Genomic DNA, 18,009 nt, shown 5'->3' on the forward strand with positions numbered 1-18,009 from the left:
GGATGTTAGTGGGATTTGTGTTTGTTTGTACTTAGGACACTTACAGAACCTCATGGGGTAATTATTCCTAATTAGCAACTTGGACACACGCTGCTCCTTCCTCCTACAATCTGCAATTAATAATATAGACATAATTCAGATTTCTCCTTTCCAGTCTTGTGTTTATGTTTATAACAGGAGGAAACAGTTTAGGGAAAAAAATGTATCTGAATCAATCACCTGCTGAGCTCCACACAGGGATTACTTGAGGATTATCCTGTGCTCGTGGCTGCTGAGACATTCAGAACTTTGGGCACCTCTGTGTCAGCCTGATTCCCTGTCATATTCCTCCAAGGTCTTTTCCTCATTAGTCACAGACTGCTTCTTACCATGGCTTAATTCAATTTTTAGATCAGTTGTACAGTATGAAAAATCCTCAGAAGTAGTAACACTAGTGTTATTTTTAAATAGATTCATATTTTGAGGGTGAGAAAGGTCTGGAGTTCTTCATTTTTTGCTTCTCTCAACGGCCCCTCTTAAACTGAACAAATGTATGTATGCACTGAACATCCCAATAAACAGATCAATGTAAGGATGGCGAAATACTTCAGCTCTTACCCCAGGTGTCACAGAGCATTTCCAGTCTCAGATATATTTGTTTACAGTGGAACATACTGGGGAGAACATCCCGAGCTTTTTTTCCCAGTGCCTGTTTTTATATGAAACCAGCCAGCTGCCCAGCACGAACACTTACAAAACAGGTGATTGTTACCAGAGGTTGTTTTTACTTCAAGTCCTGCTCAGGCATCAGTTTTTCTCTGATTTGAAGACCAGGATAAACACTCATATTGCAGCTGCAAAACATGGACTCTTACCCTGGCCTCTGCTAGATCTGGAGAAATTCAAAGCCACTTTGCAGACTTCAGATAAATTCTACAGATTCTTGTATTGATTTTTCATAGAGTCGTAGAATCACAGAATATCTCGAGTTGGAAGGGACCCAGAGGGATCATCGAGTCTAATTCCTGGTCCTGCCCAGACACCCCATCATCCCCTGCCACAGCTCCAGCCCTTCCCTTGGCTCCTGTCCCTGGTCACACAGAGCAGAGATCTGAGCTGCCCCTCCCTTTTTCTGTTCTGATCTTTATTGTGCACATTTTTGCAGAATTAGGAGAAGAATTATACTCTTTATTTCTTTTGAAGAATGATAAAAATTAGTAGCTCCCGAAAATACAGTTCACTTATGCTTAAGACACAACACAGGCAAACTCAACCCTTTCACCCTCACTATTATTTGTTTCCTGAAGAGACAGAACCAGATGTGACAGCAAGACGATGCCAGTTGTTTGTGTGCGATAAGAGCCAGTCCCAAATTTGTTCTTGCAGTGATTTAACCTCTGAGACACCTCGTGGTGGAAACACTCATTGCCGGCAGCAGGGCCACGGCCAGAATCCATTTTAAAACAACCTGGAATTTCCATCCTGCAGTGCTTGGAAGTGGCTGAAGTCCCACAGCCGGTATAACACTGATTCGGGGCCAGATTCAGTCTCTGGCTGCTTTTTAATTTAAAATATATAAAGCCACAGAGACATTTATTTCGTTGCTCTCCTATAAGGAAAGGCTGGGAGAATTGGGATTGTTCAGCAGGCAGAAAAGGCTTTGGGGAGACCTAATTCTTTCCAGTACCTGAAGGAGCTGAAAGGAAAGATGGAGAAGGACAATTTTCAAGGGAAAAGGGGAATGGCTTCCCACTGCAAGAAGGCATGGCTAGATTGATATTGGGAAGAAATCCTTCCCTGTGAGGGGGGGCAGGCCCTGGCACAGGGTGCCCAGAGCAGCTGTGGCTGCCCCTGGATCCCTGGAAGTGTCCAAGGCCAGGCTGGACAGGGCTTGGAGCAGCCTGAGATAGTGGAAGTTGTCCCTGTCCATGGCAGGGTTTAGAAGAAGATGATCTTTAAGGTCCCTTCCAACCCAAACTACTCTGTGATTCCGTGATTCAATGAAGAATGAAACTGGCCTTTGACCTCCCCAGGGTATCAGAAATGTTTATGCCATTGATGATGTTTTACCACAGCACTGCCACAGTTGCAGGTCTGTGAAAATTACGTGGGACTTCCCCTTGGGTTTCACAGGGCGTTTGATTTTATTTCAGACCTGAAATGGAATGTGAAGCATTCCTGGGAGCTTGAAGGGGGGATGGACTGGACGGAAACACCGCTGAAGGGAAGGTACAAAAACGTCGTGCTGGTGTCATGTTGTTTCTCCCGTGTGAAAAATGCATATTTTATGATTGGCTTTTCACAAATATTAAATTGAATACTATATGTGTTATGTTATATTGATTAGAAGTGCTGTATTAACATTTTAATAGTATGGTAAATGTAGTTTTGTAGTTAAAATAGAGCCTATGTATGTGGGGTTTTTTTTACTAGCTCAAGCAAGAGATGAGATAATGAAGAAACTCTTCACACAGAGATGACAATGATGGGGGCCCATAAAGAATTACTGCCTCCTTATCGGAAAAGACAAACATTCTTCCACCTTCTCTCCGTCTGTATGGAACCACCAGGATTAAGGGGAAGAAGTTGACAAAACCCAGAAAAGTTCTTAATTTGCAAGGGATTTATGCATCATGTATGAGATGTATGAATATGCAACAGGCTACTGCTTTTAAAGATTATTCCTTTGTCCACAAGGCATGCTTATCGGGCTTAAGTGCCCGAGAGCATCCGGACGTCCGTAATTCTTTGCTTTTTATTGTCTTGTAATTGTCCTAACTCTAACTTTTCATTACTCTAATTGTATTACTATTTTTATAACCATTTTATTGTTATTAAACTTTTAGGATTTTAAAAACCAAGTGATTGGCGTTTATAACATTATTAAACTTTTAGAATTTTAAAAACCAAGTGATTGGCGTTTATAACATTATTAAACTTTTAGAATTTTAAAAACCAAGTGATTGGCGTTTATAACATCCCAGGGACACGAAGGGGTCCTGGAATGTGCTTTTGGCCTGTTTTCTGTACTGGAACATGGAATGTCAGGACTGTAACCACTATGGTCTTGGTACAGCTGCTTTATTTTTCACTTCAGAATGCACCGTGGACATTTCGGGGAGCTGGCATCGCTTTTTATTCGCACCAAGCTGTGTCCTGCGTTTCTAGGGCATCTGGAAATTAACTGCAGATCGCTGTTCCAAATCAGGGCTCTTTTTAGGTGCTTCCCTGCCCGACTTTTGACACAAAACAGACTGAACGTGAGTCCCCACGTTGGCGCCGGGGTTCCACTACCACCCTTGAATACATAAATGGGACATTTTCTATCTCGGCTCGCGTTTCAGAGCAGAAGCGAAGGCTCCGGCCGCGCGGAAGCAGCGAAGTGCAATTGAAAATAAATTTATTTGACATTTTTCCAGCCGCGGCCAGGGTTTGAGCGCGCCCTGAGGCGCCGCGCAGCCGGGCCCGAGCCACGCCTCCGCCTGACTGACAGCCGGGCCAGCCAATCACGACCCGCGCTCCCGCCGTGACTTCGCCTCCCGCCGCTCAAACTGCCCAATCAGCACGCGGGGGGTTAACGGACCGTCCCGTGCCAACGTCGGCGGTCAAACGCGCCAATGGACAGAGGGCAGGCTCGTCACCAATGAGATCAAAGAGTTAGCGGAATTGCGACACGCTATTGGTGGCTTTGCTTGTCAGTCACCGCCTCCGGTGCCGGTGGTTGGCTGGTGGGGAGGAGGGGGGCTTCCGGGGGCGGGGATACTATATTAGGGGCGGACAAAGGCGGCGGCGAGGCCGTCCAGCTTCACCGCCATTTTGCGCAGCGGGCGCTGAGCAGTAGCAGCTGCCGCGGCCGGAGCTCTCTTCTCATCTCCATCTCCTCCCTCCGCTACACCATGTCGCGGGATCGCTTCCGTAGCCGTGGCGGCGGTGGCGGCGGCTTTCACCGGCGTGGCGGCGGTGGAGGACGCGGCGGCCCCAACCACGATTTCCGCTCGCCGCCGCCCGGCATGGGCATGGGACAGAACCGCGGCCCGATGGCAGGCGGCCCGCAAGGCCCGGGCGGTCCGCCGGGAGGAGGCCCGAAGCCCGAACCGCCGAAGCCGCCCACGTCCACCTCTGCTCCGCCTTCTTCATCCTCCTCAGCCTCCGCCACCACGGCGGGACCCACCGGCAGCCAGGCGGGAGCGCCTCCATCCTCCGCGCTTCCCGCGGGGCAGCAGCCTCAGCAGCAGCCGCCGGTTTCGGCTCCTTCCTCGTCTCCTTCCGGTGCACAGCCGCAATCCAAGCCCAGCCCCAGTCCCACGCCGGCCGGCGGCCCTAAGAAAGGACAAGGACAGTCTCCCGGCGGCGGCCCCAAGGGGCCGGGCGGCCCGCAGCAGGGGCCGCACAAGGGCGGCCCAGGGCACCGCGGCGGGCCGGGCGGGGAGCCGCGGGGCCGCGGGCAGCAGCACCAGGGCCAGCAGAGCCTCGGGACACAGCAGGGCTCGGGGGAAAGGAGCGAGAAGCTGTCGGACGAGGTGAGTCACGGCCCCCCCGGTCCTCCCTCAGGCACAAGATGGCGGCGGCTCCGCGCGCCCGCGCCGCCATCTTGAGGGGAGGAGCGGGGCAGAGGCGGCGGCGCCTCAGCGGGGAGCGAGCGGTCCCCGGTGTCAGGGCGGTCCCGGGGCTGCGGTTTGCGTTCCGTCGCGTTGCCCGGGGCTGCGGTTTAAGTTCCCTCGCGGTGCCCCCGGCGGTGCCGGGGCTGCGGTTTGGGTCTCTTCGCGGTGCCACGGGGCTGCGGTTTGGATCCTCTCGCAGTGGCCGGGCGGTCCCGGGGTTGCGGTTTGGGTTCTCCGGGGGTCCTCGGGGCTCCCGGCAGTTCTGTGTGCAGCACTCAGTGATGGCTGGAACTGGTCTGATTCTTTTAGGGGTTTAAAGCAAACCTGTCTCTGCTGAGGCGGCCCGGGGAGAAGACGTACACACAACGCTGCCGGTTGTTTGTTGGGAATTTGCCTGCTGATATCACAGATGAAGACTTTAAAAGACTGTTTGCCAAATATGGGGAGCCAGGAGAGGTTTTTATCAACAAGGGGAAAGGCTTTGGATTCATTAAATTGGTAGGCATTCGTGTTGTGTCTTCATCCGTTTCGCTCTCGCGATGTGGTGATGTACAGCTTAGTTTTCTAAGACCGGGTTTTGCACTTCCCCCAGGAATCTAGAGCTCTTGCAGAAATCGCAAAGGCAGAGTTGGACGATACCCCCATGAGGGGCCGGCAGCTGCGCGTTCGCTTTGCCACTCACGCCGCTGCCCTGTCGGTGCGGAACCTCTCACCCTACGTGTCCAACGAGTTGCTCGAGGAGGCCTTTTCCCAGTTCGGTCCGGTGGAAAGAGCTGTTGTGATTGTAGATGATCGAGGTAGATCAACGGGGAAAGGCATTGTTGAGTTTGCATCAAAGCCAGCTGCGAGGAAAGCATTTGAACGGTGTACTGAGGGGGTGTTTTTGTTGACAACGTAAGTACTTTGTCAGGATCTTTTAGTTTTAAGTTGAATAAAGACTGTAGGATTCTAGTTTTTCAGAATAAGGGCTCTGAGAGGAGTAAAACGAGTATTTTCTGTTCAGCACTCCCAGGCCAGTTATTGTGGAACCGTTGGAACAACTGGATGATGAAGATGGTCTTCCAGAAAAGCTTGCTCAGAAGAATCCGATGTATCAAAAGTAGGCACTGTCTTTTGATATAAAGAGCCTGTTAATAATGTTTTAAGTGGTATTGTCCCTGGCACTGAGGAATATGGAAATTTTTTTAGAAACGGGCTTTAGATTTTCGGTTTTATTGCCAGTTCTTGGGGGTTTTTTTGTTTGTTCATAGTTTAAAGTAACAATGATTTGTATAGTGTATTCACTAAGCGTTACACGAGCAGTTTTCTACATTGTAATACGAAGAAATAGCAGCGCTACACATAGTTTTGGTGTATGTAGAAACTTGAAAAATCAGACTTGAACTGCTTCATGCTATTGTTAAAAGCTGTCATCTCCCTGAAGGCATGTCTCTGGTTGATGATCCCATGGGGAACTTGCAAAATTTACATTCATGGTTTGAAATGAGAAACAAAGTAAAATTTTAACTCATTCCATGATTACTGTAAACTTGTTGCATGTGGATTTGCCTTATGAGCTGACTACTGGCATAAAGGAACAAATAGTCTAGAGGAGTATTAAGGAGTCAAGAGAAATCTTTTCTGAAACAGCAGTTTTGTGTTAGAATCTGTATATTAAATCTGCTTGTTGTAGGAATTTTGTATTTTCCCAGATCACAAAAAGGAGTGCAGGGAGGGAGATCCAGTCAGTCGTGCTTGGCTTAGAAAGTGCTCAAAATTCCTTGCTTTGATCAAAAATTGTAAGTGGTTTAGAGGCAGCTTTGAGAAGAATGTGGATTAATACAGTGTTCCAAACCGTTGAAATAATTCATATTGGCAATGCTTGGAAAGCTTTTGAACTTGGTAGTTTTGTTCCATAAATTACTGAACCTTAAATTCGAGTTTATTTATGTGCCAAAGCAACCTGTTGGCCCTCAGGCACTTTTAGAACTATTTACCTGAAAGTGGAGGCTTTTATTTGCCTTTAACACAGAGTGCTTTGGCACTGGAAAACTCCACCTTGATTGTGCCTGCTTGGGCAAAGGCCTGACTTGTTGAGGGTTTTGCACCTGCAGTTGTCAGCAGTGAAGTGTCTAAAGACTGGAATGAGGCAAACAAGCAGTAGCACTCTGAAGATTTGCTTGGATGTGATAGTGCAGGAGTGTCCACACGTGCTGTGATAATTATTTGTGTTCAGTGCTGCTAAGTGTGGAAGATGCAGCAGTTCCATCACAGCGAGCTGGTTGTCAGGTATTCTCAGGGTACCCTTGATGTTCCCTGATAATTCAGTTATTTTGCTCATGATCTTGTATTGACCTTGAGTTTCCATGATTGCCCACTCTTTCTGCAGGGAAAGAGAGACTCCTCCCCGTTTTGCTCAGCCTGGCAGTTTTGAATTTGAATATTCTCAAAGGTGGAAATCTTTAGATGAAATGGAAAAGCAGCAGAGAGAGCAAGTAGCAAAAAACATGAAAGATGCCAAGGACAAACTTGAAAGTGAGATGGAAGATGCTTATCATGAGCATCAGGCAAACCTCCTTCGCCAAGGTAATGGGTTCTGTATTCTTACTTTTTTTTTTTTTTTTGCTTTAAATGCTGGCCTAAATATGTGGCTCTTTAGTGGCTGAGTGAGGAAATTCATGCTTCTAACTATGAACTTGAGAATTTCAGAATTAAACAGGAACTGGTAGTTTATTGGTATTTATTTTAATGGTGTATTGGTAAGAACAGTGACACTGGAATGTGCTTCTCTGCCACAGTGCAGCTGAGGCAGATCTAATTCAGATGTAGTTAAAATGGGACATAGTGTGGAAAAGCTGCTCACAGGCTTCATTCCTGCAGACCTCATGAGGCGCCAGGAGGAGCTGAGGCGTATGGAAGAACTCCATAATCAGGAAATGCAGAAACGCAAGGAAATCCAGCTGAGGTTAGTTTGGCTTTCATGGGATTTTATTCAAAGTTACATTTACCTTTTTCTTTTTCAATTACTTACATGTGAAAGTTTTTATTTTTCAAGAAACACCATTGCTGCTTCAGTTTGTGTTTGCGAAATTGAACCGCTGTGTAAGTTTCTCCTCAAATATTTGAGCATCATAGAGTATGTTTTGGGTTTTTTTTTTTCTGAAGTGTAATCTTTCAGTGCCTTTATATTGCTAGAGCAGTTGATGTTGGTGTGTGTTCAATGTGCTCCACTCCTGGGGTTTAACATCTGCTTTGTGGTGACCAGGCAGGAGGAGGAGCGTCGCCGGCGGGAAGAGGAGATGATGATCCGTCAGCGGGAGATGGAAGAGCAGATGAGAAGACAGAGGGAAGAGAATTATAGTAGAATGGGTTACATGGATCCAGTAAGTGACATCGTGGTGGCTTCGGGTTACATTACCATGCTCAGAAATTTTGTAGATGTATTTTCAAGATTGCTGTGTTTTGCTTCCTTTGGGTTGGCAATTGCACTGTGTGTGTGTATGGGCAGTGGCAGTAGTTGGCTGTACCTGTGCTTTATCTCCTGAAAAGTTTGGATTTTGGTGGTCTACGATCCAAGTTAAAAGTTGTTTCTTCTGTGCAGAGGGAACGAGACATGAGAATGGGTGGTGCTGCCACAATGAACATGGGAGGTAAAGAACCTTTTAAGTAATTACTTTGTGTGGCTAACTTAGAAATTGTCAGAATATGATTATATATTTCTCTCTCTTAGATCCTTATGCTTCAGCAGCCCAGAAATTTCCACCTCTGGGAGGTGGTGGCGGCATAGGTTATGAAGCTAATCCAGGAGTTGGCCAAGCAGCCATGAGTGGTTCTATGATGGGAAGTGACATGGTAATGTATCCTGTGGTGGCTTTAGCTTAGCACAAGGGAGTTGTTGTGGTTGGGAATGAATTCTCCAGTGTTCGGATGGTTGTGGAAATGTCACTGATAACTGCTGACTCTCTTGTCAGGTGTTTAACACAGGACGACGTGGCAGTGTGTAGCACTACAGTAGTTGATAACCTTTATGGTGGCTTACACACTCAGAAATTGTTTGTAAGTGGATTCAGATGTGCTCTTAAGCATATTTGCAGTGAACTGACTTCATTGGACTTGGGAAATTCTGCGTCACTGTTAGGCTTGGAAGGATTTTTTATGAATTCTAGAGACTCTGACAAATTTCATCAAAATACTTAATGTGGTAGCTTTTCAGTAATTTGATGTTCTGTATTGATGGACAAGAAAGATATATTTTTTTGTTCTCCTTCCCAATGTGTAACTCTGTTTTGGCCCTTCCAAGCCTAGGTAGGCTGGATGCTTGTTGGTCTGGATGTGCTGTTCAGTCCAAAATCTGCGCTTAGGTCTGTTCCAGCAGCAGATTAACTTAAATTATCAGTGGTAAACAGCATATCCCTTAGTCTGTGCTGATGTTGCTGTAGAAGAGCAGAAATGCTGGTTTTTAGCTTCAGGCACATTCCAGCTATCCTGGACTGTAGCCATTTGTGGTTCCTGTCTCCCAAAGGAATGATAGCCCGGTCTGTTTCCCTGTGTTGGGCATGACACAAAGGTAGAACCTGTTAAAATTACAGCATATCTCCTGTTCCGAGGTATGTTTCCAAACTGTACTAATTTCTGGCACACTACATGTGTGACTGGGCTTGGCCCTGTTTGGTGTTGCTACACTGAAGCACCATGGATGTAGATGACAGAAGTGTTTATTGGGCAGGATGGGAATCTGTTGGCTTACGTGGCAATACCAGTGTGCTTTCACCCTCCTGAAAGGGTGTACACTTGTAGCACAAGCTGAACTAAATGATTTTTGGGTGGGTTTAGGCCTCTGGCTTAATGAGCTGAGCTACTATAGAAGCTTGTCAGATATCTTCTGTTTTATCCTTTTGGGGAACATATCTTTGGAATGGTAACTTCCCAGAGCATCATTGATTCAGTAGACAGTGCTGTTGGCCTTAAGGTATCTCAATAAGCTACTGATACATAAGCAGTTCCTGAACTTCCTGTGAGCAGTTAGGCAGTGTGTGGTGGATACTATGTACATTTTTCTCCTGAAAACCATGGTACAGGTGCATGTTGAACTTGTGTAATACCTGAAATGTGATCTTGTCAAAAGATGTGACAATGAGGTGGATTAACTGCCTGGAGTTTCTTAGGTTGGGGATCTCTGCCACACAATGGGGTCACAGTTCCTGGGCTGATACCTTTAAACAGAACTGGAGATGAGGTGAAGCTGCCATGAATTAGGCAGAAATAACCTAAGTAATATTTGTGAAACTCCTTTCTTGGAAGGATTGATGCTGACTTTCACAAGTCAGGAGCTCTGAAGCGTGCATTTTCAGTTGCAGATACTTTTTGTAACAAACCACCTACCATTGTTCTGTGACTCAGTAGTGGGAACCTTGGTTGAAATGAAAATTTAAAGCTCTCTTTGACCTTGTAATGTGTATTTTCTGTAGGCTGAATGCTGATCACACCTAGTAATACAGTAACTGAACAAAGTACATGCAACTAGAGGTACTAGTAAATAGACCTGAAGTCTCTGCTTTATTGCAGAGTAACTTACCTGTTACACCTTGGTGTGAAACCTTTTCAATTGCTGTGAAGCTGTGACTTTTCCAAGAGCTTGTGGTGAAGGTGGGGTGGGAAGGGAGATACTGCCTGGATGCACACAACCCTCTGTGCATAGCTCTAACTGGAAACACTGAGTGCTTGGAACACGTTTTGCATCTGATGCAGCACCAGCAGCTCCGGAGTACGTTGGGTTTGAACAAGTGCCAGTCTTTGCTCGAGCAGTTGCGTTGGTTAGGTAAAGCACTGGTCAGTAGCTTTTTTCACTTTTTTTTTCTTCTTGCAATGCAGTAGTGCTCACAATGAGTTTTGGTACTGCCAAAGGCCTCTGCAGTTTAGTCAGCAGACCGTAGTCTTAACCCCATCTTGAAAAGCACATGGTCTCTAGACAGCACATGCCAGTCCTGGTGAGTAGGCATTCTGTTACATTTGATGAATGTCAGCTCCTGCTTCAGCCAACTGGAGCTGCATTCTCTCATTAGGCTTATTTGGAAATGACAGTGATGTAATCTGAGCTTTTACTGCACTAAAGGTGAGACGTTCACAAGCTATTTGCATTAACTTGGTTGAAAATTTTGCTAGAGCTCATTTGGAAAAGTTGTTAATTCACATCTGCACTAATGCTTACATTTCTAGCACTGCAGGGAGGATCTGTTCTTTGTAACAGATGTTTGAGAATGCATCAAGTGGGAACATACCTCAAGGCATGTATTACAATAAACTAATTTTTAAATTACCCTTTTTTCCTTTCTATGTTCCCGGTACCTGTGGATCGGCTCAATGGTGATTGTATCGACGAACCTTGACTACGGAACCTTCTAAAAATATATACTTAACACACATGGACATCAACTACTTATAATGAACTGTTAATTCTGTTCCAATAGCGTCCTGAACGCTTTGGGCAGGGAGGTGCGGGGCCCGTGGGTGGCCAGGGTCCTAGAGGAATGGGGCCTGGAACACCAGCAGGATATGGTAGAGGGAGAGAAGAATATGAAGCCCCAAACAAAAAGCCCCGATTTTAGATGTGACCTGTAGTTCATTCCAGTTTGTTTTTGTCTGTCTTGTTTAGACACCAACTTCTTAATTCTTGCATTTTAGTAAGAAAGCTACGTTTTTATGGATGTTAGAAACTTACTGACCTAATATTTGTAAGTGGTCTGTTTGGGCGAGTACAATTTAATTATGTAATGCAGTGTTTCAAAATCAAATTTAGCTGTTTTTTTGATGTATAACGTCCCTAACTTGATGGCAGTGTACCTTGTGCCACTGAATTCCCAAAGTGTACCAACTTTTTTTTACTGTGCTTAAAATAAATAGAAAACTAAATGTAGTAACTCTTCTTGCCAGTCGTGGTTAAACAAACGAGGCCAAATACCACACCTGCCGCAGTAAGCTGAAAGCCTCGAGCTGAGGTCGGACCTAGACCAGGGTGTGGAACTGCAGTGAAGAGTGAGATCTCTTCCCACAGTGCCTCTCTAGCCAAAGATTGGGTTAAATTGTAGCCGAACTTTGCAGTAGGTGCAGATTTTTTGAGCAGTAATTGTGCTGCAACAAGGAAGCAAATGGAAATCTTACAAATGCTGTAAGATACATTATTTAAAGCTTCACTGCAAGCAGTGCAGTAATGAATTCCATATTTTAGCTATGGGTGGTGGGATGGTAGCACTTACCACCCTGGCAGTTACTGCTTGGAATCTTTCAAAGACTTTGAGCAGAACACTAGCAATGGTTATTTTAAAATGAATTCATAGAATGCCTTGTATTGGCTGACTTCCTCACTAAAGGATTGTTAATGTGATATTTATATGCTCTTAAGCTGTCTTGAGATTACAGGATCTGGCCTTGCTCCATATTGTACACCTGCCTGAAATTGCTTGGCAAAAAGACCAGAAGTGTTACTCGAGTGATTAAGGTTAATTTGCTTGTGTCCTCATGCTAACAGTGGACTAATTTGCCTAGTTCAGAATACAATCATTTGTATTATGGGGACTGCAGGAACTATTCTTAAATTGTGTAGCTGGTGGGCAAATCCTAAAATCCTGTATGTAAAATACAGCAATCAGCTTGCTTGCATGATGGTTATCGCTTTTTTATTATTGATGTTTGGAGATAATGCTTCAAAAGTAGTATCTGAATCTGGAGTTTTAAGAGTTACTACTACACAGTGCAAATAAACTCCCTTTAAGGTTCTTTTTGTAGAAGATCTGATGAATTCGTTAGTTTGCTGTTCATTTTATTAAGCCCCAGAAGAAATTTCAAAGCATTCTGGACTCATTGGTAAGGTAGTTGCTTTGCTTGTTATTACAATGTACCAGGTAAACTGGGAACGTGACTTCCCAGTGTCAAATACCTCGGTGTTAATGCAGGATACATCAACCTGCTTGGCACAAAGTAGGTAAACTTAGCTTGGCTGTACCTTCACATGATCCCCAACCACCGGAGTTCTGTGAATAGCTTTAATCTTCCCAATATCCTTCCATTCCTTGTGCTGAGCATTGGCTAATTCTAAATTCCCTGCTAAATTTTCCCTGTGCTTAAAACCTAAAGTGTCAGATTGCAGGATTTTAGGGTACAGATGTCTGATCCCTCTTGAAGTACTGTTACCCCTTAAATGACTGAATAGCAAGTTGGGAAAAGCTGATACAGGTAACACTGAAGTGGAACATGAAGCTCACTTAAAAGTGATTCAGCCTGTTTGGTGAATGCTTTTTGTTTACCCAGAAAAGTTTGGGAGTTGATAACATGCTACAACAATGAATTGCTCTTGAGGAGGAAATTCTAAAATTGGCAGTTCCTAAACTGCAGACCAAGTATTTGGAAGTTACTTGTATTGGATAGTTTACAAATGAGCAGTATCGATGCAATTTGCATTATTGAAGTGGTTTTAAACAATATCTTTTCTGGAGGGTGTTCATGGGACACCCTCAAAAGGTGAAGGTGTCCAAGGTGGGGAATTCTGAACGTGAACATTAAATTAATTTTTTCAGTTTATTTTTCAGATTACATGTCATTCTTAATTAAAAGAGATGCTGGTGCATATCCTAAAGTATGTTCTTTTATAGTTCTGTAACTTGGAAGAGTGAAGGATGCTGCTGTCTTTGTACCTTACAGAGCTTTTCTTTGGGTACCCCTGTTTTGTACGTAAGCTGCTGTTGCTAGGTATTAAAATAGCTGAGCTGCAAAACCATGATTAGTAAATATATTTGAAAGATTTGGCAGTTTTCAAAAGATCTGAAAGTTTGGTTAAATCTGGCTTTGTTGTAGCTGCATAAGCAGAATTTCTAAAACATGTTCTGCTTTGAGTTGCATGTACTAAACAGGCATATGATAAACTAGCCAACTTCTTTTCAAGACCTTTTAAAGATGGTGTCTTAAAAGCTGGCAAACATGTCAACTTTAAAATCTGATAAAAGTTACTAATTGTGGGAGGCGAGAAGGTGACATTCCTTTGATCTACTCCTATGAGGTTTTGGACTTCTTTCATAAACTCAGATTTATATAATTGAATCTTCTAAAATCATTCAGAAAAGTGCTTTGCTGGTCAGACCTGGTTTTGGATGGTCTGGATCACATAACATTTTTGTACTGGACTTGGAGGACATTGGCTGTTGCAATTTAGCTTATTTTATCAAAATTGAGCCCGTTTTGACACTTGGAGCTCTAAAAACTGCAGCAAGTAGAAACTGGTATCGTTACACATATGTCTTCACACTTTCTCAGAAATGAATACAGAATAATCTTACCTTCTGGCGTAGATACATTACACTAATCATTTATACAGCTGATGAGAAATTGAAAATGCTTTTGAGATTTTGTGGTATTTTTGTGGTAGACAAATTCTTGGCTTCTCCTTGGCAACCATTTACTGTGGCAGCAAGTTCTTGCTGGAGTTTGAGACTGCAATTTACACTTTAAACTAGTGGCCTGCTACATAACTGCACTTAGCCAGCATTTCTGCAGTTCATAACTGTGAGGAACGTAGTACCAGAAATGGCAATGGACATTAGGACCCGGATGTAGTATTCCTGCTTGCTCCAAGATTCTCATTGCCGACTGCGTACAGGTAGGTAACAAGCAATATAATATAACTTGGTGACTTTCTATGTAATCTTATACTGTGGGTATTCTGACATCACACTTCTGACTGTGGAATTACAGTGCAGCACTCCATACCTGTATGCTGAGCTTGCATCAAAGCTGCGTGGTTTTCGGTTTGAAGCTTTTGTCTCATTCAGAGACAACAAGTAACTTACTGTGGTTCTTAGATGAGGATTTCCAGACCCGATTCCTCTGTACATACAACTTGGCTTGGGTGGATTTTTCTTAGTTCCGATGTAACGAAGATATTCTTAAATGAGCACTGTGGGGAAGAGGGAATGTGATCTTAAACTCAGCTGAGTAGTTGACAAGGTGCTCTCAGTGCCTGGAAAAGAACACGTTGAAACTCTCTGTAGTGATGAAGTGGCCCATCTGCAGCTCATCCACGTGTAGAGTCTTGGCTTGGTGAGAATGTGTTAGTAACCACTGCTCTTGCCTCGTGTGTGCTATGTGAGAGTCACCTCAAGCTACTGGTACAAGCAGTTCTGAGACTGATCCGGAATATTTTTGAGGACATAAATGAGTGCTTGATTGAATATCCCTGTGAATTTCATAGAGCTTATTGGACATTGCAGTAGTCTTTATTTTAAACTTTTGATTGACAAGCCTGATATATTCCTCTGCTTTAATTGACAGTGATGAGATTCTGTACTTCTGCCTCGTAGAGTCATCTTGATAGTGTAATGTACAATTTCATTTTTCATCAGTCTTGGGATGTAATTCTAAACTCTTCATTACTAGAACTCCTGACTATAGTGTTCCTGGATTAACATGCTTACGTTGCTAGACATCCAGACATGCTGATCTCCAGCTCTTTTGCATTAGCTCTTGAACCTGAATTTCAAGGTCCCTTGTTCCAGTGAATGATCTGGCTCTTGTCTGATACTCATTTTATTTCACAGGTACTGTAATGTGTTTTCCCTTGTTCTGCAAAGTTCTGCTTTGCATACTTGTTTCTGGTATTATTGTCACTTCTGGACCCTTCTTTGTTACCTTCCAGGCAGGACTCTTGCTGGTGAACAGGGATCTGCTGGACAACCTGGCCCTCCGCTGTAGCCACCTTTCCATGTTCCATTGAACCCTTGAAAAGTAGCAGGTGCACCATAAGTTAATGACAACAGGTCTTTGGTTACACCACAGTGAGTGTAGCCCATGCCAGCTGGTCACACAGTGACACCTTGTCACAAAGTCAGTTTGGCTTTTCATGATGGTTTACCTTTACCTGTGACTTTAATCCATTTTGTGATGGCTTATCCTTACCTGGGACTGGGATCCAGTAGCAAACCTGCTGGCAGCCGCTGTGCTGTCAGGTAGCAAAACTGAATTAGTGATCTTAAACCATTGCTCAAGATCTGACTTAAGTTTTTTCCTTTGTGCTCTGGATACTTGACCTGCAGGAATGTCATGGAGGGGTTATTGGCACATCTGCCTCATTCTACGTACTTGAACTAAGCAGGTTTTTGACACTCTTGGAGCAAGCAATTTGTGACTGAAACCATGGGGCTCAGACCAGCTCTGGCTGCAGTAATGAAACTTGGTGTGGTAGCAAACTTAGTCATGTCTGCTCTAAGTCAGTCTGTAACAAATGGGTACAAGAAATGACATTCAAGTGCTTGCATTGTGTTTCATCTTGGTTTTATCTGTGTGTGAAATACACTTTTTCTCAAAAGCTTACCTGAAGCTCAGAAGTGTGGTGTCAGAATACATCTGCGTACTGCTAGGCCCTCCGAGCAGAGCCTGGTGCTGGCAGGAGAGCACAGCACAGCGTGGATGGGGCTTTATTGTAACATTAAGCATACAAAGTGTTGATTTGCTTGCAGTTCTCCCCATAGCTAAACACTGAGGCCTGTGAGTAGTTTTAGGACTGGAGCAGTAATGGGGTTGCATGTCTCTGTTAATCATTGCCAGCTGCAGTGACATGATCAGGAAGGCCAGTGTTCTGTTCCATTATGTTCAATGAGGCTGAGCATGTTGGGAAGGATGCATCCAAGTATGCTGCTCTGGGGAATCACTTGGCTTCTTCCACTACCAGCAAGTTTTGGAATCAGCTAATTAGCTTCAGATTTTTTCACTCTCCATACCAGCTAGTGGGGCTGTTAAATAGTTGCTGCCTGGAAAAGGAAAAAAGGGAGGATTGGCCTTCTCCCAACTGTGTCATTGCTGCTAGGTAATGATTGACACGTTAGGACTTGGCTGTGCAATCCCGCAGTGGTCTGTGAACACCCCATCTCTATAAATGTTGCTTCTGAACACCAGTACTGAAGAGCTAACTGGGGAGGGCTGGGAGGAGTGTGGCTAGCAGGGAATCTGCAGTGTTCAAAGGATGCACAAAGATATAGTATCCCTTATGCATGGTGTTTGTTGCTATGGCAGAAAAAACAAAACGTGCATAACTCTCCTGCTCCCAAGGGCCGTGAGGAATCCCAGCTGGGTGGTGGGATGGAGACTAATGCCTGAACTTGTCCCTGCCTGGTCATATCACGCTGTGCCCATGGTGGGATCTACCTCCCAACTGGAGCTGTGCAGAGCCTTGCACCACATCCCCAGCTCTCAACATTGCAGGCTGCCCTCAGCTATAGTAAAGGGAGGCCTTGAGGAGGGAAGAACCTTGCTGAGGATAAAAGCAGTGACAGTGCCAACCTGTAGTGTCTGCCTTTGGCTTCTGAAGCTCTTGTTCCACTGTAGAACACGAGAGCTTCAAGAGGCCAGGACCACTGCACTCCCTCAGGAAGGGGAAGAGAGAGGGCATTGCTACAGGAGACACATAGGGTCATAGAGTTGAAGTAGCTGATGAAATTAATGCCTTCACATAAGGGATAGTATACCTCTGGCTGCAATCAAACCTCACTGTGCTCAGACTGGGGATACGGTTTGTGCTCAGGGTGCAGTTCTTCAGGCAACTGCCTGCATACTCCTTCAGCTCTTGATGAGTGTTTAGGCTAGCCTACTTCTGCCCCTTATTCTTCCACGTAATAGTTTGGAATAATCAATAAGTTCCCCCTCATAACTAATCAGTCCATGTATGTTAAAACCATATTTTTAAGTTAGTTTTGAAATGGTCACAATTTGCTGTGTATGACTCTAATAACTTCAGTTGTTATCCTTTAGGTGAAGATGAAAGCTGAGTGACACCGGAGTGCTCATCCGTTGGAAGTAAGTATGGCTTTTTTGTCCTGGATGGATGAAATAATAAAGGTTTTTGGACACTTGGTGTTCAGTCACTTAGTGCCTTTGAATTGGAGAACACAGAAGTTGGGACAAATGGATACATGGAATGTGTAGGATAGAACACAGTCCCTGCTGTCACACTGTGGGCTTGAGCACCCTGACTCCACCTGGGCTTGATATCTTGACAGCAGCAGCTAAAAATAGCTTTCTAGACGTGGGTTTGTACAAAAGATTTCAAAATCACTTGCGGGTGTAATAACTTGGGAATGTTTTTCCAGTTGAGGAGTTGAACATGAGCACATCCAGCACGGTGCCCAGTGGTGTGTGGAGGGACCAAGGGAACAGGTGGACAAGTAAGTAATTTGTGTCCTTACACTGCTGTGAGGGCTTGGTAGCCCATCACCCTGTGCTGGGTTATGTAATTCCTGCCTGAAACGTGTGGTGTATAAAGTTTCTGCATCTTGCTTTTGTAGAGCCGAAATGTAACCATTGTCTGAGGCTTTTCAGCCCCTCAGCAGCAAATAAATTCTGTCCTTTGTGTGCAGCAGGTGGTCAAACAAGAAATGACCATTCCTGCACTCAGGCTGCAGTTGGTGATTGT

General features: G+C 44.7%; 1 protein-coding gene across 4 annotated transcripts; it reads left to right on the forward strand.

Moving 5' to 3' along the window:
• The first annotated feature begins 3,738 nt into the window (after nt 1-3,738).
• Nucleotides 3,739-17,761, forward strand: SFPQ (splicing factor proline and glutamine rich). 4 transcript variants are annotated; one of them, XR_010993647.1, is made up of 12 exons: nt 3,739-4,499; nt 4,890-5,078; nt 5,173-5,474; nt 5,584-5,679; nt 6,949-7,145; nt 7,440-7,524; nt 7,615-7,661; nt 7,825-7,942; nt 8,161-8,209; nt 8,290-8,411; nt 11,027-17,393; nt 17,687-17,761. XR_010993647.1 is itself a non-coding variant. In XM_068172468.1 (11 exons), the coding sequence occupies exons 1-10, from the start codon at nt 3,876-3,878 to the stop codon at nt 17,367-17,369; spliced, it is 1,803 nt and encodes a 600-aa protein (XP_068028569.1). In that variant the 5' UTR covers nt 3,750-3,875; the 3' UTR covers nt 17,370-17,393; nt 17,687-17,761. The 4 variants fall into 4 exon arrangements, 2 of the variants coding, with proteins under 2 accessions (XP_068028570.1, XP_068028569.1); XR_010993646.1 differs by lacking the exon at nt 7,615-7,661 and having other exon boundaries at nt 3,750-4,499; XM_068172468.1 differs by lacking the exon at nt 7,615-7,661 and having other exon boundaries at nt 3,750-4,499; nt 17,349-17,393.
• The last annotated feature ends 248 nt before the right edge of the window (nt 17,762-18,009 follow it).

This window comes from Anomalospiza imberbis, chromosome 25, assembly GCF_031753505.1.
Source record: "Anomalospiza imberbis isolate Cuckoo-Finch-1a 21T00152 chromosome 25, ASM3175350v1, whole genome shotgun sequence".
Classification (NCBI taxonomy): domain Eukaryota; kingdom Metazoa; phylum Chordata; class Aves; order Passeriformes; family Viduidae; genus Anomalospiza; species Anomalospiza imberbis.